The 27988-nt window shown below is 40.7% G+C and overlaps 2 protein-coding genes and 1 non-coding gene across 3 annotated transcripts in view; all 3 read right to left on the bottom strand.

The window, feature by feature from the left end:
- LOC128718331 (Krueppel-like factor luna) overlaps window positions 1-27988 on the bottom strand; it is a 108267-nt gene that overhangs the window by 61814 nt on the left and 18465 nt on the right. The gene's annotated exons all lie outside the window — the stretch shown is intronic.
- LOC128710331 (ficolin-1-A) lies at window positions 15335-16212 on the bottom strand. The gene is made up of 2 exons (XM_053805381.1): window positions 15548-16212; window positions 15335-15476 (listed from the first exon to the last, which is right to left on the bottom strand). Exons 1-2 carry the CDS (start codon window positions 16210-16212, stop codon window positions 15335-15337), a joined length of 807 nt encoding a protein of 268 aa, XP_053661356.1.
- Window positions 20349-20421, bottom strand: Trnar-acg (transfer RNA arginine (anticodon ACG)). Its single transcript has one exon. It is a non-coding gene; the product is annotated as a tRNA-Arg (tRNA).

Consider the following 27988-nt stretch of genomic DNA (forward strand, 5'->3'; position numbering starts at 1 on the left):
AAATGAAGAACATCCGTCTCTAGGGAACAGCAAGCGACAGTGTCAAGCCTTCCCATCAAGGCCATTCTCGAGGTCCAGAACGGTAAGGCTAACCGTCCGTGACACGGTGTCAGAGGGGGAGGCTAAACGTGCATAGGTTTCTAGTATCTGTGCAACATTTTATTCCTCTTTGCAAACCGATGAGCAGATTAATCACCGCCGAGTGGTTGAAGGTGAGTGCAAGTTTCAATTTCGACGGGCCTTTACCCGGGTGGACCGGAGACTCATAAATCTTGCTCATAGTCGCGCACTCGCCCAATGATTCGTGGTACCTTTGAGAAGTAATAGCGATCCATGCTAACGGCTCCGGTGTGTATGGAAGCGTTTCGTATCAGTGTGCTCCTTTCACTTGCATCGCTTGGGTTTAGCGCGATTAGTTTATTCTGTAGCAGAAGTGAATGTACTGGAGTTGGGGTATGTACGTTCCGTCATCAAACATCTGCGGAACGCATCTCACATGGACACGTCCTATCATGTGTTAGCCGTGCTGTGGAAAACGTTTCGCGATTGCCATCATTCAGAGTGGTTGGGATAATATGTTTCCTTCTACACAACCATACGGTTTCGAACGGATGCTTCAATGTCTCGAGATCCGGCCCAAGAATCGTTCCAAACTTCCTGCTTGTAATGGGGGTTGCAGTTCGTCTCGAAAGCCTGACCTTAACCACCATTGCCTATGGTTACTGCTCAAGAAGCGAAGGCGAGGGCTCTCTTCATCTTCGCGGAGCACATGAATAATTGAAAAATCGAAGGTCACTAGAAATCGGGTGCGTACGCATCTCCGATAGGCGTACTTGCCTTGGTCTGCCTATGGGTTCTTGGGGTCTGGCCAGCGAATGGCGTGAGAAAAGGCCATTACGTAGACGGCGTGAGCGCCCGTGCACCCGCACCATACGCAATTACGCGCGTTCGTAGCTGTTGTCTGGCTGAGTAAATTTGGTTGCCCCCCAGCCCAGGGTCTTACTGCGTGTATGTGTGTCTACCACTAGACAACAACTGGAGCTTTCTAACGCACCGGATTCGAATGCGTGTGACAGAGATGCGTGCAGTGGCCACGATCACGGACATGCTGCTCTAGATTATTTGGCTAGACCTTGCCACTGACGTGAATGTTCTGACCAGTCCAGACTCATGCACGGTATGTACGCACATACACTTTCCCTCTGCAGGGGTGGCCTTACGTCTCTAGAATCGGCAACATGTTCGTTAGCAGAAGGTGTGCGTTTAAATTGTAACGAATTTGAAATTGATTGATTTTCGATTCACCTTCCATGTTGGGGATGTGTGGCACGAGCCGACACAGAGGGCACTAGAGGTTGTGCAAGAGGGAGGGAATAAACCCTTTTGTGGTTTCTTTGACACATGAGGCAGGAGCCTGGAACCCTACTGTGGTGTTATTTTGCTGGTTGAAGATATGTTGTATGATTCTAACAATAGGAGAGCTGTAGCACGGAGTAAGATCATTATTGTTCTGAAGTTGTTACTGACGGTTTCACGAAAGTTTGAGGCTGCTCGTAATTTTCATTTTGAGCCTTCTTAAAAAAAATGGTGGAATGCACAGAATCTCTAGTGACGTAACTTGGAACGTGGATACTGAAAAATCTAAAGGAACACAGAAGCCATATGCCATCGATTTGTGTTATGGGGCCATATCAATTGCTTGTAAAACTGTTTCAATTCAATTAATTATCTAAATCTGAAGCAAATAAATGTAGCGAAGATTGCAACAATTCGAATTAGGGTCGTGTGGGCGTTCAACAAGAACTTCTGCAATTAAAGGTTGAAATACTAACATCCCTCTTGTATTTGAGGCTAATGTTCGTAAGGGTTTCCATCTGTCGAACCTAGTCTAGTCCTAACAATTTTTGATCGAGACGCGAGTGCTCGCGCTGACAATTCTTGGGAGCGGTCGGTCCCAAAATGGGCTACCGTACCCGAACTGTCACGGACGTACGATTGATTGGTTACGATTGTCTTTTGGGCGACCGCACTACAAATTGGAATACCTTTTTGGGGTATATGTGATGTAAACAGGGCATTCGAATTACTCACCGGTATATTATTCTGAGCAATGCTTAGAAGTCGTTAGGATAGCGCTGTTTTCTCATGTGCTGCAGCTGACAGCGATGTGAAACGATGCAAATAATGATTGATTGGAGGATCCGGATCGGCGAGCATTATGGACGGTTTGACTTAGTGCTTTTTCTATGAAGAATTATATTGTCTTTTTGCTGGACTACTTGGATGGAGACACCATGTTTATGACACTGGAATGTTCAATTTGTTTACACTTCACAACACCTGTTTTTGAAAGTGTTTAGAATCATGCTGGATCATGTGCTGTATAGACTTCCATGCCATAATTAGTGCTGTAACGGAAATATTCTGTTCGACAGATGTTTCATCCCTCTACCAAAGTATGTCAAATGATTCTCCTAGAAACTACGAATACTAATATATGATCGTTACCGCCTATTTATTAAATTTTCTTTGATCGTTAAGGCAACCAATTGACAACTTTGGGTTACAAGTATGCAAAGATAATAAACGGTGATTTATAGTGGTGTGACTAGCAGAAGATCAGCCAGTTCAAAAGTAATCACAATGGCCGGAAACCGGATTAGGAATACATTCGCCGTATGTTCTTGAGCTGTACGTAGGGATGCTATCACCATCAACAAACCTATGAAAGATAAGATTCCGCAGAGGTTTACTAATTTGCATATTTTTTACTGGCAATGTAGCAAGAAACGAAATAACATCACTCCGGCCACGATGAACACAGCAACCATAGACGGTTTAAAAAAGAAAGAGGTAATTCACGCACAAAGAAGAGCAGAAAAAAGGTCGTAAAAAATCGCATAAAAAGAGGCAAATTCGTTTGACTTGGACACATTTGGAAAAGTGGACTAAATTATCCAACTCATCTGCTTCGCGTCGAACGTATATTAATGATTGCGTTTATCCAGCGAATATCGGATGCAAAAGATCGTGCCGAAATGATTTTACGATCGAACGTCTGGAAACTATTGGGCGTTATTTTGCATCGTGATCGTTTTTTTGCGACGATTAAAGAGAAAAATATCAGTCTGTTAAAGTATTTATGTAAGTAGTTTGGCGTTATGATTAGTTCAACTGTTTGATTCGCGACAATAGATTTTAAAAATCAAATCACATTTAGTGCACAACATGTGAGTTTTAGTGTGCTTCAAGAGTTTGGAAGCGTAATAAATAAATAAATATGCATAATTATAGAATTTAAGAAATCCATAAGAACTTATGCTTCGTTCCGAATCATTTAAATAAACTATAAGAAATAGGATAAACTGGCATTACAATTGTACTTCGATTATTAACTTTATTGATTCTATGTACATGACGTTAAAAATAATTTGCAAAAATGTTACCAAAAGAGAACAAGAATCAAAATTGATAAATTATTGACAAACAGATTGATTGATTGATTGAACAGATTGACGAATTGATGAGATCCTAGAATCGATTTCCATGGCCTTCTTTATGTTAACAATACCTATTTGCACATAGCTTGCCATGAAACGTTTTTAGTAAATTAGTTCGAAACAATTTCTTAACTAAGAACATTGAAACTTAAATAACACAATTCCTTCCATCCGCTGTAGAAGTACTTCAATACGCTCGTTCAACCATACGCATTAAAATAATAATTTCTGTTTCTTTTAGTTTTTGTTAAGTTTACGTTCAATCATTGAGTTTCTAGGAACAAATTGTCTAGCAAATGGACAAAAAATAAAACCCGAGGCCGGGTCACTTTCGCCTTCGGGGTCACTTTTTCTTCACTTGAAATGAGTACAAATTGCTTTTGCCTAAACACCCGCGTTCGATCGACACTGCATGATGGTTTTACTTTTCATTGTACACTACAATTTCGACCGCCTTACATTTGCGCGTAACTTATGGGAAGCTGTTCATACAAGGATTTGAAATCGAACAAACGCCCGCACTTATAGGAGAAATACATTTCCATCGCTTGGTAACGACAACGTCAAAGTAAGGGTAAGTAATTTACCACGGTTTGAGCGGAAAGCCCGCCACCACATTAACGGAACGGACAAGCATGCAGCCAAGGTTCGAGCGCATCATTTGGCAACGACCTTGTTTGGGGTGCTGGCGTATGCTTCGCTGGAGGGAAGAGACTGCGATCGTAAATGACTTTAACGCGTTTGGTTTCACTCACAGCGGGGTAGGACGGGCGGAAGAGTCTAGTGTGTACCCCGTGTGAGAGACCTTTGGCTACTCTGTGTCCGGAGTGGTCAGTTTTTCCTTTCCGGCTAGGTTCGGCGAATAAGCGCAGGGAAGATGTTTCGCCCTAATTGACCCTCATCAGTAGAGCGGTTGATCTCCCCACAGGTCGTTGGGGCGGCCTTTGTACGTGAGAACGCAAATCGATGCGCAACGCATCATCATCATCATCATCACCGGTGCGTTGTCGGGTCGTGGTTGGGAGGACATGCAAGTCGAGGTGGTGCCTCTGCGATTGAAGTGGATGCGTGAGTAGCGTAGCTTTACATGGGAAGGCAGAGACAAAAAAGTATACTCCCTACGTAAAACGGACGCCTTTCGATAATTCCACATCCGACGAGCTTCTTCATCTTGCAATGAGATGGGATAGGTAGGAGGTAGCCAGTAGCCAATGACAGAGGAGGTGACAGAAAGCTACTTTCGGATTTTGCTGCCATACTATCTGCCCCAATGTTGCTACGTCCGTTTGGTGCGTTTGGATTGAAAGTAAATTATGTTTTTACACTCATCGTGTTGTCGCAGCATTTACTGCCGGCCGCGGCAAAAAAATCGCTGTGCTGAGCTAACAAGACTTTTTGAAGACAACTTTTCATCGGCATTTGGAAAACATGGTGTGTTAAATTCACAATTGCTCTAAATATGTTATAAATGCAAAAAGCCTAATGCAAATTACGTCGGAAGACGTGTGAAAAAAAAATACGAGAATCAGCTAAATCAGCGGAAACAATAATCAATTTTAAATGAAAATAGGATTTCGTTTCTTTTACGTTCATAAGTTCAACAGTAGTAAGACAAAACAGTAAATTGGTCTTATAATAAGGTTTTATTTTTTATGTTTTCTTATTTTAATAAATATCTACTACTTTACTTCTTAGTTCTACCACTAAGCCAATTACTGCGCAAAAAAAAATCCCAACAACTTTTGTTTTTTTTCTATACTTTTCTTTATTGCTTCATGCATGAATTTATTATTACATGAAAGTTCATGGAATTGATTATTTGAGGAAATTTTTAACACAAAAATCATTCAAAAATTAAAATTATTAGTGTATTTCACCCATTAATTGACCCCGGTTCTTGGATCAAATGAGTTTTGTTGTGGTGTCTGATGATTTTGAATAAAATGATTATTTTTAAATGATTTACAAAAAAAACTTAACTAATTTTCCACCTTTAAACAAAACAAGCGACTACATTGACCGGATAAGTGAATGCAAAGAATTTGGAACCTGTTTCAGCATTAACCCCTAAAATAGTATCACTATCAAACGCCCTGCATCGAAGCAGGTTTTGGCGGTCAAGCGAAAGGATCTCCCTGAAACGTCTAAAAATAGCTTCACGAAAGGTTCCGTTGCGTCTGGAACAAAGCAGAATGTAAAAGGATCAACTACCCACCTTTGATAGTGAGAACTCGATCGTCAACCGATCAAGGAAAAATGCAATCGAAAAAAGTACCCAAAACCCAAACAAAATGCTTGAAACAGTACAACAAAAAGAAAGAAAAAACCAAACCCACAACAGTCCAACAAAACGGGGCAAGTTCTTTCTGCGTGATAGTTGTTTACAACGCGCGTGAGCAAAGTAACGGCGCCTGCGGTTTTTGAATGGTGTGGCTTCCGAAACCGGTTACAAACGTTCTGGGTTCCGACTTCCCCCAAAAAAGGAGCACGTGAAGGACCGCAGCGTAAACAAAAGTAACACCGTGGCCCCAGCCCACTCCACCTTTTCGGGTGGGGCAGTTTGATTTCGGTCGGGTTTTAGACGGGAAAGTACGCGACAATAACTGCACCCGATCACCGGGATGCAGACCACAGACCGGTAGTTTTATTTTTGTCCCTGGTCGTTAAGCGAACCGAGCAAAAGAAAGGATCTGTGTCTGCTGACCCGTTCCAATAAGTAGGTATTCTTTCCTGTTTCTTTATTTGTTACATGAGTCATGTTTGTTTGGTTTTCCAGCGTTTCGGTAGAAGGACAAAAGCAGACAACAACTCACGTGTGGACAATTATTATAAATTACTTTTATTTTGCTCCCACAAGAAATGTCTGAATGAGCAAAGTGTACACGCCTGTGGTTAACGAGATCAGTAAAAGTTGATCGCGTGGAACCTCCTGGAGCGCATAAGCACTCGTCTTGTCCGTCACAGAGCAGAGTTTTGGTGCCCCTGAGCGATGTGACCACGAATTGTTAACGCGTTTTACACACCACCCATAATAAATTGTGATTATCGCAATTGCAAAAGGGTTCCTGTGCGTGCTCGGGCAGTGTTCTGGCGTAAATCCGCTCACACATCGTCACTGCGTGAGCGCACACTCCGGTGAAAGGTGAGCATACTGCGTGAGCAACATTAATTATGCGTATACGTTTTTCCAGCGCACTTTTCGTACTGAATTCGTGTTTGTATATTTGTGAACATCGTAAGAAAATGACCTAGTTGTAATGAGGTGCCATGAGCGCACGCACACATCCGTCCGCTGTTAGTTTATGACAATGGAAACATACATGGTGCCAGTCCAAGAAATAAAAATGGTTTCCTCTTTCACTTTCTAGAGCATCTTACGCTCAAGGAGCATCGTTTTGGGGGTTCACAGTTTTGGCACCTCCATCTCTGCCTACTACCATTGCGGTTAGAGAATGGAAGGACCTTTTGCGTGTGCAGAAGGTGAGTGAAAGTGATGGACGGTTTGATGGTCGTCTTTTAATGGTCTTTCGAAGATATGTACGTTATAATTGAAGCTAATTAGCTGTGACAGATGGGTGTCGGACAATGTCTGAAACTGGACACCGTCATGCTCCGAGTATGGCTATTTCAACGGAACGGAAAGATGGAGGATGTAAGTGAAAATCAAAGATGCCGCATAGTAAACAGAAGTGTGGAGTTGGAAGCTTGCATCGACTAAATGATTGATTTAAGTAGTATCCTTTAAATCCTTCACCCTTTTTTTGGCATTTTCCAAAACAGTAAATTAGTTATAAAAAGGGATGAATTACGAAAAAAGAGGAAATCATTAAATAAAACATGGATGAAAATGACCCCAAAGACTAAATTCAAAAAATGAACACACAGTAAACTACCACATAAACAAATACAACGCATACAAACATAAACGATAAAAATACTCTTTCTTTCGAGAATGAAAAGGTCAAATCAACAAAATATAGCATACAATACAAGAATCATATTAAGTAAGTGCATGAAACAAATCAGAATTAAAACAGTACACTACAATACAATTTTGCGTATTGAAACGTATTTTGTGAGTTGAAATAATTTTTTTATAGGACATTTTTTTTAATATCTCCAAAACTACTATTTATTTTAAAATTAAGAACATTAATTTTGGTAAAAATTAACTCTTATTCACGAAATAACCGCGAAAGTCTCCATTAACAATGTGCTTCGTTACGTGAAAAGAAGAAATCGATCTCTGAATAGAAAATATAAACGATATTATAAAGGGAATTCGAGTTACTCAAATTACTCTGGCACGAATTATTCGCATAACTCGGGAAAAGACTACATAAGTGTTTTTATCGCCATCTCGATTATCAGTTAATACAAATACAAATATTAATACAAATATGGGTAACGCGAAATGTTACCAAGGGGCCACATCAACCAAATATGGTAGACCCTTTGTTGTATTTAGAATATTTGAATTTATACAGAATTTGTAGAGTTCCTTAGTGTAAGTAGGGAATGAACAGCTACACAGTAACTTGGAAAACGTCTGCAAATTAGAAATATATTTCACAATATTATTTTAAAAACGCCGTTAAAACCATTACCCCACATTTACAGTGGTTTTTGAACTATTCAAAAACATTTTATTTGACTATTATTATGGGGCTGGAGGGATATTTGGTAGCAATACCGGTTGCACACGATAAGGCCGGTAAAAAAATAACATTTTGGTTTGATCCCCGGACGCTATACAGGCTATCGAGCTAAGGATAAATAAAGTCTAAGTATGCCTGAAATGAAAGGCCTAGGTAAATTTAGGTTGCTGTGTTTCCAAAAAAAACGATTATTTTTTTTTTCAATTTGTTCAAAAAGATTTTCTGTTGTCTCTAACATTTTCCGCTAAATTTTGCTAATTTCGAATGTGAGAAATGTATAGCGCTGTTTTTCTCTCACATCTATTGCAATCAATAGTGCTGGAGACATGATATGGTTTGTGACAATTTTTGAACATTCAACAACCGCCTGGCAGTTGCGGTGCTTTGAATCATGGTCTTGATCTTTCCTATTTTTGTTGTTTTTTTTTTAAATTGTGATGATGAATACATTGTAAGTACATATAAAATTATTGTCCCAAGCAGTAAATGCAAAACTCTAAATAAATCACGTTTTTTGTCTTTTTGTGAATTTTTTCAGCAATTCAATTCAGATTCAAATGCAATTCAGCAAAACGATATCACCGAATTTTTTGCTCGCAGGAAACATAACATATTCATGGTGGGTGCCGTACGTAGTAAGTAAGCATGAAGCATTATTGAAAAGTAATGCTCAATCTCGATTATATTTAATGCAGATAAAGATCTACTCAAAAACGATTGCTTCAAGGTTATTGCAGGATGGGTGCAATTGGTTTATGACAAACGAATGACACTCCCCTTTCAAAACATTATGCGTAAGAATAGCCACCGTTAAGATTTTCGTTGAAAAGGAAACATTACAGCATCGTGAATCGAACGGTAAGCAAGCACAGGACAAACGCACTCATCATGCATTACGCCCGCTAGCAACGCCAGTCCACACGCACCCGTAATACATGCCCCGTTCTACGTGGGTCCGTTAAAGCGTTACAAATCACACCCTGCGTTCCATTGTGTCCTCTTTCTGTCGTGTGATGAATCGATCGAAATATCTTGCCGCCCGGCGTTCGATTAGATCGCGTTGATATACACGTCCATTGTTGTGACAGGCGTGATCAGGCAGCGCGGCGGTACGGTTGTACGACGGTTCGAGCAGCGCTGGCGGAATTCTTTACGCGCACCGTATCGTTGAGGATCCCCCGTTATGAAAACCTGCTGCCACCTATGCTCTTGATGCTAATTCCGTTAAACAGTTATTAACACGCGTGCGTATGTGCGTTGCGTATAGAAAAGGGAGCAGCAGGGCAGCGCATGCGGTTTCCGTCATCTGGCGCAAAGGTGGCGGGCAGTCCGTTTTAGCCATGTCATGGTGGAAGCGAACCCCACCGGTTGATGGAATATGGTTCACAGCCGTTCGGCTTTAGGATTTCCATCACGGTGACACGCCTCGCCGCTGCCTTCAAAAAGAGAGGCACAAAAAGACTTCTTGCCGCCGAAGGTTTGGCCCGGACCGTTTGCTGCTGTGGTGGCGGTGGCTGTGGTTTCTGCCGTGCGGGTTGCGTTTTTAATTTGTTCAATCAATTGTGCCGCCCAAGACACCGACTCCGGGCACAAATATGCGGAACATTCTGCGGTTCAAAGGAACTGCTAGCGGCTGTACATGCATTCTGGTAATGTTTGCTTTAGTGAGCCGAATCGTTGAAATGCGTGTGGGCTGGGTTGCAGCGAAGGTTCGGTTGTTTGATATTTTTTTTTAGGCAGCACAGGTGACAATGATTTTGCGTTTGTAGGTTGTATATTTATTTATAGTTTTTTAAAATCAGCGATAAGGTTTATGTTTGAGAGTTTTTAAAATATTTGTTTAATGTTAAGATTATTTTTTACCAACGATAGTTATCATAATTTAAAGTCTTAAGTTAAACTTTGAAATTTTACTTTATATTTGAGCAATCTTTCAGATTATTTAATTATTTAAGTGCTGACGATTTGTGCGCATATTACAGCTAACTCCAATGTTAGACCAATATTAAATTTATTTGCGCACTTTGTTAGTTTTGGTATGTATTTGAATTCTCTATGTGTAAAGGCTAAGATTTTAGATTTGTACGCCTTTGACAACTGACAAAGAGGAAGTTTTCACTGCTAAAATTCGACTTAGGTGTCCTTTACGCGAAAAGGAAATAACTAGGTATATAGTGAGGTATGTAGTGGATAGTAATTTTTGAAGATAGAAAATATTCTTTGATTTTGTATGAGATTACATTTGAACACAACAGCTTTAGGGAAAAATAGATTAGATATGAATGTTTCCAAATGCTCTCATCGATAAGGAATATGCAGAAGGCATCAGCTTTCATGCATGATACAACATTTCATGGGGTTTGGGTCGTCTTCAGAAAAATCTGTTGGAAAGTCTTAATCAACAATCTGAAATGTGTCATACGGAACGATATCTGTATAATTTAGATTTTTCCATTGATACATTTAGCACTTCCAAAAATTATTGTCCTATTGTCCATAACAAACTATTGTCCTGAAACGAAACACGAGTCTGGACACACAATTTTTTATGTTATAAGTCGAAATTTTGATATGTATGAGTTGTATAATGAATGTATAGTAAAATCAAACTCTCAATAAGAGGTTCAAAAGGTCCAAATATGCAACAAATTACTAATGAACACAAAGTTAATGAACTGTACTTTCATTATCGCCTCAAAAAGTTTAAATAACCTAAATAAACTCAAATAAGCAGATAAACGGCCCGCAGTGTTTGAAACTATGCAATTTTCATGCACGGAAAGGGTTATACGAAGCAACATTTTATTGGGAGATGTCGATGACGCTCGTTACCTTAGGATGGTGGCGATTCATCTCAGTAACGTCCCGCGCTTTCAATCACAATCTCTTTGAAATAAAAGGCATTAATCAGTACTAGTAGAAATGTTCGATGAAACCCGCCATTGATGGACATAATGGTCTTTAATTAATTTATGATTGCTGGAAAACAATCGAACCATCAGCTGGAACCATCGAAGAGAGGTGGTCTAAAAAACTCCAAGGATGGGGCTCAACTGTCTTCCTTGTGTAGTAAATGTGTGTCCGTCATAGCAACAAAATAAGCTGGATCGGTTGAAGGTAAAACATTTTCCCAACCAAATAGATCTATGGAGCCCAAAGGAAAGAATTCCGGGCGCCGTTCGACACGAAAACGATTACTAAACGCGAAAGCAGTCAGGTGAGGTGAAGTTTGGTGAACCAACCAGCACGATGGTAAGATGACTTGGTGATTTATGGAAATATTGTTCTACACATACGGTTGAAGTTTGGTTTGGAAAACGCTTCTCGTGATGGTTTAGCCGATCCGGTGTGAAGCCTGCTACAGCTTTCTCTTTTGTTGCACTCTGCTACAGATCGTGATGAGGCGCGTTTGAGCCGTGGATCCTTGCGGCAGTCAACACGCAAACGGTTACCGTATGAATGGATCTTTCGCTCGGTAACTGTGAGTTTCAATCTTTCTTCTCATGTGCTACATGTGCTCCGTCCAGAGGCAATCCGTAAGTTTGACCGTAGAATCTGAAGAAATGAATCACTCTGCCCAAGATGCAGAGAGGCAGAGTGGAAGTGATGGTTGTCGGGAAGCGAGAATTGTCACCACATATTTGTTGGAATAACTTTTCCGTGCCCGTGTACCAGAGTCCTTCCCGTACCGATCCCAACCCTTGGTTCGCAAAAAGTGAATTGAATGCCGAATGACCCGCGGTAATGCTGAGGTTCCGCATATGTTCCTTGAACAGTTTATGCAACGGCAATAGCCGTGGTTTTTGTGTAACACGAGTGTACTACTTTATTGCCGCTCGTGGTGGTACATAGGTTTTTCAACAAATCACTCAATACCCCAGGCACAGCTGCGGTTGCCCTTGTTAGTTGATAAAAAGCATTAGATTGTGATGGTTCTTATGGCATTTCACAATAATTTTCATCATTCCGTAGTTTGTTAAGTACTTGAAACTTAAATGGGGAATATTGAAATGATCTGTTTCAGTTTTTGGGAGTTCATTATGTAAAGCATTAAATTGTGAACTTTAACGACAGAATAATTATTGATCAGTTTCTTACTTAAAAGTTCGTATGATGTAAAACCGCGTCATGAATTTAATAAAAAAACAGTCGATGATCACTTATACTTGTCTGGTACAAATGAAAATAGAAAACATTATGCATCATAAAACTGTCACCCAAAAGTGCACACGATGATTAGGTTCCGATATGAATGACAAACATGAACGCTCCAACGTAGTAATGAACATTCATCCTTAACCCCGACGGTGGCGAAACTCGCTTGTCCAAAGATCTTCACCTAACCTCCGCCCTACAGAATGACCAAAAAGGGAGCCCAAACGGTAAGCAACGTCACAAGACCTTTTGGCTGCTGCTGGTTCCCGTAGATGGAAGTTCTAACACCTTGGCCCGTTGGTACGTGACTCTAAGCGTCGTCTGTACGAACTAATTACTTCGAGGTCAGCATGAAAACAGCGTTCCAGACAAGTGGGTCGGATTTATTACCGCTAATGAGTGCAGGCGGGTACGGTTAGGCGTGGTGTATCGTCGAGTACGTCCTAGTGATCAAAGGAGTTTCTCCTGATCGGTAGCTTCGCACAAAAGCCCTACCGACTTAAAGAGGGTGTGTGTGCGTGCATCATTAACTTAAATTCATTTCGAGCACGCTGAGGTCGAAGGTCATGCTTCCTTGAGGTTTACATGCCCCGGCAATACTCGGTGAGCTTTTATGTACTTCGTAAGTATCCTAAAATGCGCACCCATTCCTGAGAGCTCACCGAGGGTTTGGAAAGGAATTGGTTTAGCGGTAGCGGTGCTACAGGCAGTCTTTCGAACTGGCTATTAAACTTCCGTTTTTGGTCAGCGGTCTGACCCTCGGATCAACCTGAGCAACCCCAAATCAACAGGGCATTCAAACAGACTGCCCTTACCACCTTCCGAAGCGTATCGACGATCGAGCGAGACGATTAACTCATTAGTGGTGTGTGCTTATTTTTTTTGTTTTGCAGTCTGTTGTTCGCCATCCTGACGACTTCGAAACACGAAGACACTTTATCATTGACGCTTTCCACGAGATGCAGTGCGATTCGATGGGACGCGAGCTTTCTTACCTGGGAAAGAAAGAAGAGCAAAGAAGTGAAGTAAAGGGTTAGAAGAGCCGATCAATCATTAATTTCTAGCGGGGTGTGTGCGTGAAGGAAACAGAGTTTATGCCGACATCGTGCACTGTAGTTGCGTGTCCCCCGGTGTCTTAGCCGGTCGAAGGTGTCCGCTACCGGTGACACCGTGCGAAGACAGCAATGCGTCTGGGGTTCCTCCATCAGATCGATCGTAGCGCAATTAATTAAATTAATCAAAAAGTAGAGCTAAATGATATTTAATTATACTACCACGACGAGCCCCACACGATTGACATTGGTACAGATGGTGGGAAGTGGAATGTAGCAACCGGGAGACTACCGACTGGTAGCAGATCTTAGACACCGGTATCACAACGCGGGTTCCATCTGGCTGTCTTAATTCTTTGACGGTGAATGCTCGCCTCCGAATCGAATCGATTGCCAGTCTAGAAGCCACCTGAAACCGTTGCTTCGAATATCGACGCGAAGAGGTTAATTATCGAAATCATTATCGGACCCGGTACGATCGGATGTCGTGAACGGCATATAAAAATAAGAAAAACTCAAGATCCTATCTCGATCACGCACGCTTTTGCACGCACGCAATGCGACCTGCCACAGTTCAATGGGTATTTTGGACGGGTTGTAACTTCTAGTAATGGTCAGTGCCTAGTTGTGATACCCTTTAGAAACAAGCTGTGTTTCGTGTTTTTTAAACATTGCGCCAGCCATCGAAAGACGCGCCTCTTAATGATGGATCCATATGGGACGCACCGTTACAGTATCTCGAGCCATGCACTCCTAGAGAGGATCTCATTACGTGCATGAAGCGTGGCGGTCAAAGAGCCGCCGTGTTATCAATAAAGGTACTGTTGGCATCGACGCATTCAGAGGGAGGTTTTACCGATGGAAATCAATTTTACGCCCTGTTTAATGGGTTTCGAGTGATCGGTACGATGTGGCGATTAAATACTCAGTCGAACACCTTCCATCTGAAAGGTCACTCAAACCCGACGAGATTAAGATAGTGAACGTTTGTGGCTAAAACACTTTGATTTTTCGTTGTTGCGGTGTGTTAGATGACGTGCAGAAAGAATACCTTTCTTTGGGATGGCCTGTTTGACGCATGGGTACGCAATACTGCAAACATAAAAAAAACAATAGCCACGTCGCGACTCATCTGCCTGTTCGTAAGTGATGCTTTCTGGAGGAGGTACACTCTCAATCGTTCGTCCAAAATATTGTGGGCCAAACTTGGTCTGGTCATCGATAGTTGGAAGGTTGCGCTTTTGTTAAAGCGTGATGTTATGAACCGTAAAAAGGTAAACACAATCAAAGTTTCGCATCTTGTGCCAAAACAAAAAAAAAAACATCATACAAGCATACAAATGCCTTCAAGCAGCGCCAGTCAGCGATCAGCCTACGAAGAAAGGCGGAGAAGTGTTAATTTAATTGGGTATCTTCGTAGCACCATCTCTGGAACAGTTGTCCACGATCTTGTGACGCGCTTAGGCCTCGTGGGTGGCACCATTTTGCTATTTGCTTCAAAATGAGCTCCAATTAGTGTGTGTGGGGGAAGGTACAATATTAAATGTTGCTTGTACTGGTGAACGGAAGATAAATGAAGGGAGAAGGAGGGTTGTTTCCACTCGAAAGAGGAGAACTTTTCGTGGGGTTCGTTGCTTTTGATGGTGTCGAGTTGGGAAGCGTTGTATCAAGATAGTTATGACAGTCATTGACGGCATTTGCGCAACCTAAGACGTTCGACCAAGACCAAGATGTGGATCTGTTTTGGTGTAGAAATTATAGAAGAGTGGAAACGATGCAATTTTTCTTCGCTTAATTCAGCAAAATTTGACTTGACTTGTTTTACGTTCCGGTTTATCACAGACGTAATTTAATTTATTTGAGAATTTTTACAAGCATCTGAGCAAACAAAATCTTTTCTTACATTGAATAATTAAACTAAAACATATTTTCAACATGTAGGTGTAGAAAGTGTTACATAGTGTCACTATCAGCCTTTGCTACGCAGGGTATACGGTCGAACCATCATCTTGGTCGCTTTCAGTGAGTATTGATAGCCTCGGAAGAAGTACCAATGTATGCCTTTATTTGTATTTTGTTTTCCACCCTTGAGATACATTCCATTCAAATTGCTAAAATGAAATTCATTATTACACATACACATTTAGTGCTTTCGAAAGCAAGTATCTTAGAGTAGACATACCTTTGATAACAGTTAGAATGCCATCCACCACTTTTGAATACATTAGCACATTTTCCAGCGTTATCCTGATCGGGGGTCGAAAAGTTGGATCTCAACTGACTACTGAAGCTATCACCTACAATGCCAGTGTATGTGCCAAGCGCTTGTAGCGCATACTTTTCTGACTCATTGCCAATCCTGAAGTTATCGTACTTCGCGAACGCTGTCACTCCTTCAAAGTCTTCCATTACAATCAGCAGCTCGTGCCGTTCGGTGTCCAGTATTGACTTAAGTTTATCCAAACCCAGCCAATGCTCACGACGAACGTCACCGAATCCGTGTTTGTATGCTGTCCAATTGCGATTAAAATCGACCGAACCATCAAATCTCTTCTGGAAGACTGTCCAATTACTACCGAATCCATGATTGTTTGAACCATCGCGAAATACTTCAAATGATGTGTTTAAATCCGGAGTAAGATTCACAAAATATACTCCCGAATTTATGTTCATGGCCGTGTTGGAAACGTACTCTTTTACACCATCTAGTTGTATTTGCATTCGTGATTCGAACGCTTCCAACTGGGCCTGCAGTAGTTCAAATCCAAATCCAGTTAGAGTATCCTGCTGTACAGCTGTTACCACATTGCAGATCACTAGAACAGTTATTACGTGGACGAATTGCATCGTGTAACTCACAATATTTGTATTAGAATCTCTTTCGTTTGAATACTTTGCTCCGCTGTCTATGACGATACGGCGATGACTGAATGTTGAACAGCTCGGGAATGGTTGTGTACATTGGTGGTGAGATCCCAATGCCAAAACGGTATTTCCAGCTATTGTCGGTCATGATTGCGCTATCAGTAGGAGGTAAGGGTTTTTAACAAACATCATAGTCGTACATGCGACTAAAGATGAGTTAATTCACTGATTAAAGGTCAGAGTTTTGCATCCCTTGCTGCTTATGTTTAAAATACGTCAGGGAAACGATCGCCAATCATTTGTTGTTGTTGTTGATTGTTGTGATTAATTACCACAATTTGTACTTCATTTCAAGTGGAAGTGAAGGAGCAAATAGTGATAAGAATTGTAGAGACCATGGTAAAAAGGACACATTTCAATCTTCCATGTGTAAAAATTTGCTTGGTGATAAGTTATGATGTTTATGATGATTTCGCTTCATTGTTGATGATGTTGATTTAAATAATAGATAATAGATTACCAGATTTCATAACATAGATTTCGTTTCGAACGATTATACAATAAGGTGCTAGCGGCCTTATCATAAATCGTTTTTTCTCTTAACCTTTTGGATAGTTACAATATTGTATAAAAATGATAACACAAATAAGCTAAAATCAAGCATGTCAATAATTAAATCATCAGTAATTAATAAGAACTTTCGGGTTCGCAATTGTTGATTTTTCGTCTCTTTTTCTCTTTTTCTCTCTTTTCAGTCGTGCCCATCGGTTGAAGGTGTAATATTCAATTTAAATCCAGTTCAAGCAGCCCGTCGAAATGGGTCCGTGTCAAAGTGATGCGTGAGAATTGCCATCAGCATGGTAAGTTCAACTCACTAACAAAGGGGCAGCAAAAAACGGCCGAAACGAATCTCCGGGAGCCGGACGAAAAAGTGTCAAACGTGTGTCAATCGACGTATGGCTCAATACTACTCCCCTTGCGTTTCGTGCTGGTGGTAATTGGATTAAAACGGGGTGGCCACAAAATGAAGGGAGCCTTCTAGGAACGGAATCTCATTTTCACAGCACATTTAAGCTTCAACTCGTACGAAACCCCAACAGTAGAAACGTGTAGCGAAGCAGCGTAATCGATCCATTAGTGACGTGTGGAATTTTTTTGTATAATTATCTAATTTAATTTTACGATTTTTTTGCTGTACAAGCGCTTAAGTTTACAGGAGTGGTGGATTTTTTATTCTTTGGGTTTACAGACATCCTCAACGAGCTGCTTGAAAATGGGCTGTCCTGTAGGTCCGGTAATTGCGTCTAATTTGTATGAAATTCACTTAAAAGGAAATCCATTTCCATGTTGCTATACGGAATGAAATAGAAGTAGTCTGCACGAATGAAAAAGAGGTGAGAAAAAATGCAATGTGAGGTAATACGAAGTAACTGCATTCCATATAACACACAAGGGTATTCATTGACGGTTGTCACTTTCCTGGAATTGTCACACGTTTGTGGTGTGAACAAAAAATGTAGAATTAATTTACGTTTCGTTGTGCGTAAATTTGGTGTGGAAATACAAGTTTTAAAAATTAATTAAATCATCAATTAACTTTTTTTTGTTTGAATTTTTTCTATTATGTAAACAAATAACATTGTTACAAAACTTATGTTATTCAACAAGATATTCATACATTTTTTTTAAATTTGAATAAACTCAATAATCATAATTTCTATAAAACATGCAAACCGTGTAACCTCCATTGCACTTGCATTACTATCAACAACAAGAAATCGACAATTCACGAAATCACGAATGCCATCGGAATCGTTTAACATCTATTAATCATTAGTAACCGTTCTTATTTTTGCTTTGCAAAGCAAAACAAACGCGTCTAATGTTCACAAGGGAGCCACAAGTCCCGGAAACCATATGCTTTATTTCTGTCCGCTAAACATCATTACTCATCGTACGCTGGACTTTCAAGCTATCGGGTTTGCCAGTCGCGGTCGGATTGTGGAACGATGAAACATATTTCTTATGTACCACTGCCTGTTTATGCTTATAATGCCGATTGTGCAAGAAAGGCTACTGTCCACAACTCTGCCGACGACAGATGTTAGACAAACGAAGCATTTTGTTCGTTCGAAGAAAAAAGGTGCACGTAGTGTTCTCGATTGTCACGAAAAGTGCATCGTGAAAATTTTAACTCTGTTTGTCAAAGGTCCAGCGAAAATATGAAACACAATAAAAAAACTTTGTAAAGCCTCCATTCACCGAAGGGGTTTGTGGGAATAGGCAGGAAGTATTATACTGGTGCTCTATTCTCCTACTTTAAATCGTACCATGATATTCGGTTGACAACGGGATGTATGCGAAAAAATAGTTCACTTTCGATGATCCTCTGCATAACTTCATCTCATGTGTTTCATCACGATACGGGTGGCACGGTGCTCGTCCGATCACCATGACATCGTGCCTGATGACCTGGTTTATTTATTTATTTCTACCCTTTCTGCCGAGAACTCTTCCCCTTGCACATGCGGGATGGGAAAGAGAGGGTTAATGCGCTTCGCTCGAGTGGCGAGCAGCGAAGTGTAATAAAAATACTAAACCGCTAAAACCTTCGAAAGGATCAAGAGCCCTTCTCGGTGAGCGTCTTGCACTGTATACTGGTTTCTTCGTTTTTCTTGTGCGCCGTGCTTCAATTTTTTTTGCAGCTTTAATGTTCCCACTTACAACAACTTGTTTGCACCGGCGCGTAACGTCCAGCGTGACGGCACCGTGCACACCGTGCGTTGACGCGTCGTGAGAACTTTGTAAATTGAATTAAAAATCAATCAACCCGAAAGCCCATGAACTCGCCCGGTTTTCCAATGGCTTTTAAAATGGAGGATGGAATGGAGTGGATGGTTCGGTGTGCAAAAATACGTGACATCGTCCGAAACGTGGAGATGGGCGATCAATCTCCGGCGCGTTCCATTCGCGAGAAAGGCAAATTAGAAGGGATGGTGTGAAAATAAGAAATGAGACGCAAACGAACGACGCATACCGCTGAAGTTGGAGTTAGAGTTGCGTTTTAGGCAAAATGTATAAAAGAAACAAATACTTTACTGGATGGAACAGTAAAAATCGTAATAGAAATCCATATAGGAAGACATTCAATAAAAATGGTAAATGTTGAATGTTAAATTAACAGATCAGATCAGAGGTCTAAAATTAGTTTCTACGTTATGAGTCTTGTTTTACACGATTAGCGACTTATTTGGACATTGCGATCATATAGAAAATTATAAAAATACTCCCAATTTTTTAAAGGCCTATGACTATAACTCACATTATATTATTTTAGTCGTAATGGTAAGCGTATTATGTATATTTAAAACCATTTTTCAATTAACCAGCATGTTGATAGAACCGAGTCCCAAACTAAAAAGAAAATTTATTTTGTTACAATTAACGAAAATAAAATTAAAAGTTTGTAAAAATAATACAAAATTAAAGGTGAAAAATGTAAGTACGATATGCCGATAAACAATGATGAAATTCACAACGTGCAACCGTACGAGGAAGACAAATTCGACCGTGACAGTTGTTGCTGCTGCGGTTGCTGTGACGAAGAAAGTGAGAGGAATCTCTGATTGATGTGTTTCGCGCGTGTGTCAAAGTGTGTGCCACGCTGCTAACGTGTCATGTTATATGATCACGTACGAGAGTGTGGTCATGTTGTGCACCGTACGCTCGACGCGACACACACGTGAGAGTTAATCGATGTTGTTGCCGCTGCTCTTTGGTGGCGAGTACGCGATCGTCGCCGTTGATTGATACGTGTTGCCAGTGAATGGTAAGCGAAAGTGTTTTCTTTCTTGCTTGCTATTTGCGTTTCCACCATCCGGTGGACCGGCGTAGAATGTGACGCCGAATGTACAGCATCTTGTCGGGGCAATTGTAAACAAAATAGCTATCATTTACAGAGAGGAAAGGTGCACGAGAGCGTGTAAAACTCAAGGTTTCCGAAAATTTATGCGAGATATTTTATGTTATTTTGTCCGAGATCGTAAGCTTAACGAAAGAAAATGCAGCGAAAACATAGAAAAACAAAATTAAAATGTTTCTCTTAAACAATCCTCACACGATCCTGCCAGGAGTCGAACCTGGAATCTTCTGATCCGTAGTCAGACGCGTTATCCATTGCGCCACAGGACCGACTTGAACGCAGTATCGATATGATTCAAAATGAAAATAGAATTGAACATTAGTACAAGTATTACATATTTCTTTTAGTTTACGATTCAGTATATAGAATACCCTCTTACTGCATGTCTAGTGTATGTGAGGTTCTTTTTACATGTATTTCAGAATGTTTCATTGTTTAAACGAGTGCAATAAAGATGCAATTTTCAATACTAAAAGAAGATCAGTGAAAGATCAACGTTCGACAAGACGCGGTTGGAACCACATCGCCACCGGGAAGCAACAGGATTACCAAGGAAAATACATTTCACCACACTCACGAATAAACACAGCAATAGAACTAAACCAAACCAAGCCAAAATGACGAAACACCGACATGGATGACCCACAATAAACAACAATAGAACATCTACAACAACTACATCCTCACCAACAATCCACCAAGAGTACAACACACAATCAGAACCGAGCATGCTCGGGATAAGGCATAAGGTGGAAATGCCTTGAGAAATTTGTACTCCCCAGCCAATACCATAGCCAACCATATTAATAAAAATATTGAAAGATGTTTTTTGATTAATTATTTCTTATTTCTAGTGATTTATTAATTTAAAACAAAAAAGGCAATTCTGTACTAAACAGAAAAATAACAATGCACGATTGAGTTGATAGTTGTTTTCAGTATTGATTAAAAGTGAGAAGAAGCATATACCTCGTACTTAGTTGTTCTAAATCTGATCAACTTTCCACAATCAAAGTAGATTTATATATGCAACACATTGTCCAGCAACGATCTGTTTCGCAAAAATTTTTAACGCGTCTTTGCTAATTTTAAATTCTGCCGATGAATCGAATCCGAATTCGTATCATTCATATAACTTCTCGTATATGCAAAATCCTGGTGTGTCGAGCCAGGAAGCGAAAATCAACAAATTTAAATCACGCAGCTGCTGCTTTGCCGTTTGAATTAAATCTCTTTTCCGTTTGATAGACGGTTAAACCACTCCCAAAAACTTTCAAGGTTCCGACACACGTAGGTATGGGTTTGTAAGTTCCTCGTTTGGGTAAGTCCTACCGAATTCACCCCCAGTTCTGCTTCTTGCAGTCTGTTTCACCTTCGTCAAAGTTGACGACTCCACTCAGCCGCAACCGTACCGTGTCTTGCTTGGTTGGAAAGGCTTGGTTGGGTGGACGGCTTACGCCCACCTGTGAACCTGAACTAGTTTTCACCTGATCTGATCTAGGAAGGAGCGACCCGCGTTTATGCAAAGACCCGAAGGCGTACACGGGAGCAACCTACGAAGGCAAACAGTACTCATTGTTATGGTGCAAGCAAGATCCTTTGGCCGGGGGTGCTTTTTGTCGATCGTAGCGCGGATGATCGGAATCGATCAAACCATGGGTCCGTGCAGCACGGAGCGCCAGAGTTCTCCAGGGCCATACGAAACGGTTTAGAGGCACCGAGCCCCCATACCACAATCGTGAACTCCGATCAGAAACTCGAATCATCGCAAAAGCGCGAACGCGCGCGCATACCCTCGAAACATCGTGTTTAGGCGGTTGCGCGCGGTACCCATCGGTGCCCAATCGAACTCGATTTACATTTTATCTTGCACGTACGATCGAAGCAATCAAAGTGCTACCGAAAAGTGAAGTAGAAGCGGCGCGGTACGAGCAAAACAATCGGTAGCTTGTTGCGAGGTGTTTGAGCAGAAAATGCAATAAAATAGTTAAACCCCAATCGATCTGAAGGTTGGTAGATTGATCAGAACTCATTTTCTCATGGAATGGGCCATTCCATTTGCTTGGCATGGTGTTTATTTGACGTATGTAATGTCTGCTTGAATGTGCGGATGTTTGGATTCAGGAAGGGTACCGGCATGGATTAGGATAATATATTAAATTAAATATTTTAATTCAAAGTGCATCTTTTGCAACCGTATATTAGGGAACATGTTTCCCACATCGGGTTACTGAGACGAAATTCCTAACAGTTTTTGCCTTGGATTAACCTCAATTGCATTCCCGGCCAAATTCAAATGGCATCGGAGGAAATATTTTCCCACACAAAGATGCAAATGCAAGCTGCACGATCGAGTGGTACTTTGGCGGCTCGATTTGCATGGCAGGGAAATCGTAGAGAATGCAGATGGACTTGGCGTATATCCACCCAAAGCAACGGATTTTGTGTTTTTTTAATTGTTATTTTCATACAGTATCTGCATTTCTCATGTACTTTAAACTATATTCGCTAGAATTTAAGTATATTGCGTGAACAATATATAAATATACCGTTTTAAAGACATTTACAAACTGAGACGAATTTTAGACAATAATAGCTAAAACATGACGCAAATTTTATCATACTTGTATTTGGCTTCATTTGTCACCATCATGCTTTTGATACGTTCTCCACGCACTATTATAGTTGTCCATTGACCATCATTGGACCGCGCAGTGGAAACTGCCCGGACAGCTGGAGAAAACAGCGAGAACAACAACCCGTCCACCGTTTACGTCTGCAATTGCATCACGCGATTCGCACTTTCCGTAATGCCATCCATCATCATGAATATCAAAACATTAACCGTAAATTTATTCCAATTTAATTGAATAACGATGAATTTATATATTCACCCACGAATGCAATAAATCAATCCCTGCACTCCGTTCCGTGCATCCTTGGGCTTGCGGACTCTCGCACGTCATGTGTGAAGGTTTGGTTTTTATTCGTTAGAATTCTTTAGGAATAAAGAGGTGTAGATTTTCTGTAGCGTTTGTAACACCGATAAAAACTCAACTTTGTTGTGCTGGTTTTTAGAATGGTAGTTATGTAAATATTTATTTAGAAGAAAATGTAATATGAGCTAGCCTGTTGATTAAATGTTCCTTTTCCCCTGTTCTCCTTTGAATGGCACATTGGTGAAGATGCACTGCCTAGTGTGATATATTATGAGTAAAACGAAAAATTTGCTTCATTTCTTTTTTCTGACCATTCTAAGAACTCCCTACGTGATGGAGAGAAAGGCTTCCCACGAACAATCCGTTACCTGGCTGCCGTATTTTACAGTGACAGGCGTTAAAGCACATCACGCTGAAGTGTGTTGACACTTCACTTCTAGCCCTAACTGCATCACCCATATAGAAGAGTGTCGCCCCTCGGTAAAATCACACAAAAGCCGGCAAAAGACCGCGAGTACACACTTTATGGTGCACGCTCCCCCGGAACAAGTGCAGCATTTGCATTCGAAATGCAAATGCGTGAGAGCCGGCTGCATGGTTGGTTAATGCGGAGGTTTTGAGATTAACGGTTCCCATTAGCGAACATAAAACTTATGATAGATTTAAGTAAAAGTGTTTGATGAGTGAATGCGATTTGAGTAGAAGAAACGGTTGAAGCGTGATTTTATGTGCGAGAGTGCAATGGAATGATGGGGCGCAGAATCTCAAAGCTAAAGAAAAGCGATGCATTTAGATTAAACTGTAACATTTTTAATGCTCATTTAAATTCAGTATTTATCCGTATGCTTAAGAAAAAGATTCAGAATAAAAGTATACTCTTTTCCTGTAAGGTATATATTAGATTTTTTTACCTTCGCCACAAGTTCAATCGGATATGAGCTGAAAGAAAACCAAATTTCGTTAGACAACTCCTTATTAGCTGTATGCTCTAAATCAGGTTAAACCTTGTTACTCGGATACTAAAAGAGTAAACATAACTTTTCAAAATAAAATCGTGCAAGTTTAAAATGTTTCAACATTCCACGAAACATCAATAATAATTAAAAAAATAATTAGAGAAGAGAAGAGAAGTTACTCTCGTAACTCGAGTTTCTACGTAAGTCGAATATCCTTTTTATATCCTATTGTATAGTTTATTTTTCGCATAAATGGATTGTATGATTATTTTCACGATGTTAAGCACCTTATAATTTAAGTATACCCACACAACCGTAGCAAAAAGAAGAAATAGCTAAGCGTCAAGTATAAAGTAGTAGAAGTATAGCATAACACGCAAAGTAGTGCTTGTGGCTAAATTTTCCCCAAATACACTATTTTTTTCATTCCGTGACGCGATCAAAAATATTCAAATAAAATTTTCACACTTGGGAACCATTTTAACGGTTATTTAATTTGATATATGCTGTAATGGGGTCCTATTTTTTGCATGCTATGGGTCGTATTTTGATCGGACCAGCCCATAAAAACCTGACCAGTGAGGCAGGTCAGGTGCATGAGAAGCTTCATAGCTGAGCAGTCCAGTACTCTTGTTTACTTCTTTTCGTGCCACGCGTAAAAAGAATCCAGCGCCAAAAGAAAGGATCACCGATTGAGATTCGCGTCAGGTTATTTTGTCAATTTAAGATTGGCAGTCCAACACCGACTGCAGACTGGTACATGCTTTGATCGACAGTTTAATTTACTCGAGAATGCAATTGGAACGAAGACAGCATTGGGTCGTATGCTTCACAAACTGTCGCATTTTATTTAAACCACAGAAAAAAAAACACACACAGCTACCCACCCGAGCGCACTGAAGTGCCACGTCGAAGCTTGAAAGTAGCCGCCACTGCCGCAACCATCAACGCACGCAGCCACATTTGATCGGTGTCCAGGCACGGCCGGTTGTTGTTTCTTTCCCTTCCAATTTCTTTGAATCCTTCTGCTGGTACTTGTTTGGGTGCCCTTTGGCGGCATGAAAATGTGCGACTTCTGTCCGTCACGTCCGAGGGTAGTGAAGAAACTCTAAGACCAGCCAGAGTAACCACGTCCCAGAGCGAGATATTAAATAGATTGTGGCGAATGTGTGTTTGCCTTCCCTTTCCACGCAGCATCAAGCGCATTCTGGTCTACACTTGACCGGCATCCACAGTAAGTACCAGCTAGAGCCCCTCGTTAGCCCTCAAGAGAAGGGTTGGTGGAGGAAAAGTTCGAGCTGAACCGCCCATTCACGGTGCCCGCAACCCGCAGAGGTCATACGCACATGTGGCAAACACATGTGTCTCCTTTTTGAAATCATTTTGCGCTAATGAAGCGGACCCACACTGCGCAATGGGTCACGAGCAAGCAAGAACACTCGGTTCCCATTCGCTTAAGCCACCATGCAAGCCGGCTGCTCATTCTCAAACACAATCGCAATGACGCGGTGACAACAATTAAGTGCACAGTCGCGGCAGGTTGGTTCCCCTGGTGCCCGGCGGTTGGTGGCTAGTTTTTGTTTAGTTTTTGACTGGCACAAAACGAATTGGTCACCACGCGAATGGCAATTTAATTGAAAGGACACGAACATTGATCCGGAATCGATTGGAGTTTTGGTGGGTGAAAAGGACGCAGGGTGGTGTTTGGTTAGTGTCTGTGGGTTTTCGGTGCTTGTGTGAGTGCGCAATTGTGACCGGATTAAGTATTACCTACACGGGGGACAGTTTCTTCGATTGCGGTTCGTTTGAATTCCTTTTGAATCGGAAAGCTGCCATTTCGCCTTGACAGTTGGGGAAGGCTTTTGTGGGTGAGAAATTCGTGAACTAGATGAAGTGGTTTGAAATGGTCGAATTGAAATTCACTCGATGGCCGAGATTGTAGTCGGGAAAGTCACACACGTCGTTTGGTTAGTGGGAGATAGAAGCATAACGAATGATAATGAGAAATTTTCTATTGAGGATATAATATTCATTTCGGTTTGTTGCATTTTTGGTATTTTTTAGGGTGACTACACCAGTTATCAGTCAGCAGTCGGCCTATTTTAAGCAGGTTGTCAACTAAAGCCGATATATAAAAATGTACAACAAAATTAGAGCAAATACTATTTTAACACATAAAAACAAAAAAGAGTTAGTTAGTAACTGTTGTTGTCAGCTGATACTAGACATCGAAAACAAGAGATCCAGTTCATGAAAATTTTATATAGGGTTTATTTGAAAAGATAAATTGGCATTGAGGCATCATATTGTTTTGCAATTTTGTAATCTCGATAAATGCTTTATATTTCGCTTCATCGCCTCTAAGGCGTGAATTTTTACCTATTCTGGATTGTGGAAAAAATAAATGCATAATAACAAGATAAACATTCATATGTCTTATTTTACAAACCCATATAATGAGAATGACGATTCGAAGATTTAAAATCGTTGTATTATATCTAGTCTGTACATCCTTAGCAATACAGTGCTGTCCAGGTTTGTAGGTAACAAGGGCAGTGATATTTTATATGACTTGACCGCTAGCAAACTCCATTTGGATCCACTTTGTTTCTGGTTAAGTGGGAACAATAATTCTCTCTGTGGTGTTTAAAAGATCGTTACGCCAAAAAATAACGCTAAAAAAAGAAAAGTCTATTCAATTATTGAAAAGATAACGTAAATAGTAATAATAGGGTCAAAATAAAAAAAAATAATTTTAAATTTTTTAAATTGACATAGACTAAAAAACACCAAGAGAAAATTTCCAATATTAAAACAAATACAATAAGGTTAAATACGTGGTAGGTTTGACTCACGTTTTTGAAAAAAAATGGTCATTGAACTTTTAAACATTTTTGACTATTATAAATTTAAATTTTACAATTTCTTTCCATCCTTTTCAAAATATTTATTTGATACGTTATAGCTTTTCTAAATCATGATTTTCTTAACTACTACTAATCTGCTACTAAAATTTGGTTCTTCCGTTTTTTTGAAGCAAAGTTAGAAGTTGTTAAAAATACAAATAAAATAACACCCTACAATAAGCTAAACTCCGTATTTGGAAGCAATCGAATTAACCCCGTTTGATCTCGAGTAGGTTGTCACATTATTAAAATTACACCCCACCCCTTTCGATGGAGAGGCCACGGAGGTATAACGTGCTAGTACCTGTTGCTGTTAACCTCCTATTGTTTCTGCTGACTTGCATGTTCAACCGCCGTGTGGTTTTTTAGCGAGAGATCCCCATTCCGCTCATTCAATGAACGGGCTTCGAATTGCTATGCGGTATGTCCAGTACATATAGGAATCAAAGGATTGGAGCAGATACGAACGAAAAATTTACATTCGATCGAAACACTCCGGAGTCACCTAAGATAGTGATTGCCGGGCAACATGTATCACCGTGTTTGCATGCACCCGAGCAGGGCTAAGGGTCCAATCGATCGATGCAATTGTTCCGAGTGTGTTTGGATTCGTTCCATTCCGCTCGTGTGGTGATTTGCGTCCACGAGTTAGTGAGCCCTCGATGCGGGTGAACCGAGCCCTGCTGGGCAAGAGGTCGACTAGGAACAGATTGCTTTGTCACCCCGGCAGCCACGATCGTTTGAAACCTCCTGCAGCTTGAAAGATGCGCATGATAAAGCGTGTGTATCGATGGTGTTCCGGGACGTCGGGTATTAAAGGAGCAGTACACGAGCAATCCACCAATAAAAGATACTCTATTCGCATCTGTTTTGCTTGGCGAAGATGCTGAAGAGGTTGATGCGGAGACAAATCACAGCATGAATGCATGGTGGAAGCGCTTGGTGTCATGCTCACACAATGGCACAATTGTGGCAGGTTGTCGCCATGAAATTGTATATTTACATAAGGTCTTGAACGTTCATTAGCGCATTTTT

Source organism: Anopheles marshallii, chromosome 2 (genome assembly GCF_943734725.1).
Source record: "Anopheles marshallii chromosome 2, idAnoMarsDA_429_01, whole genome shotgun sequence".
Lineage (NCBI taxonomy): Eukaryota > Metazoa > Arthropoda > Insecta > Diptera > Culicidae > Anopheles > Anopheles marshallii.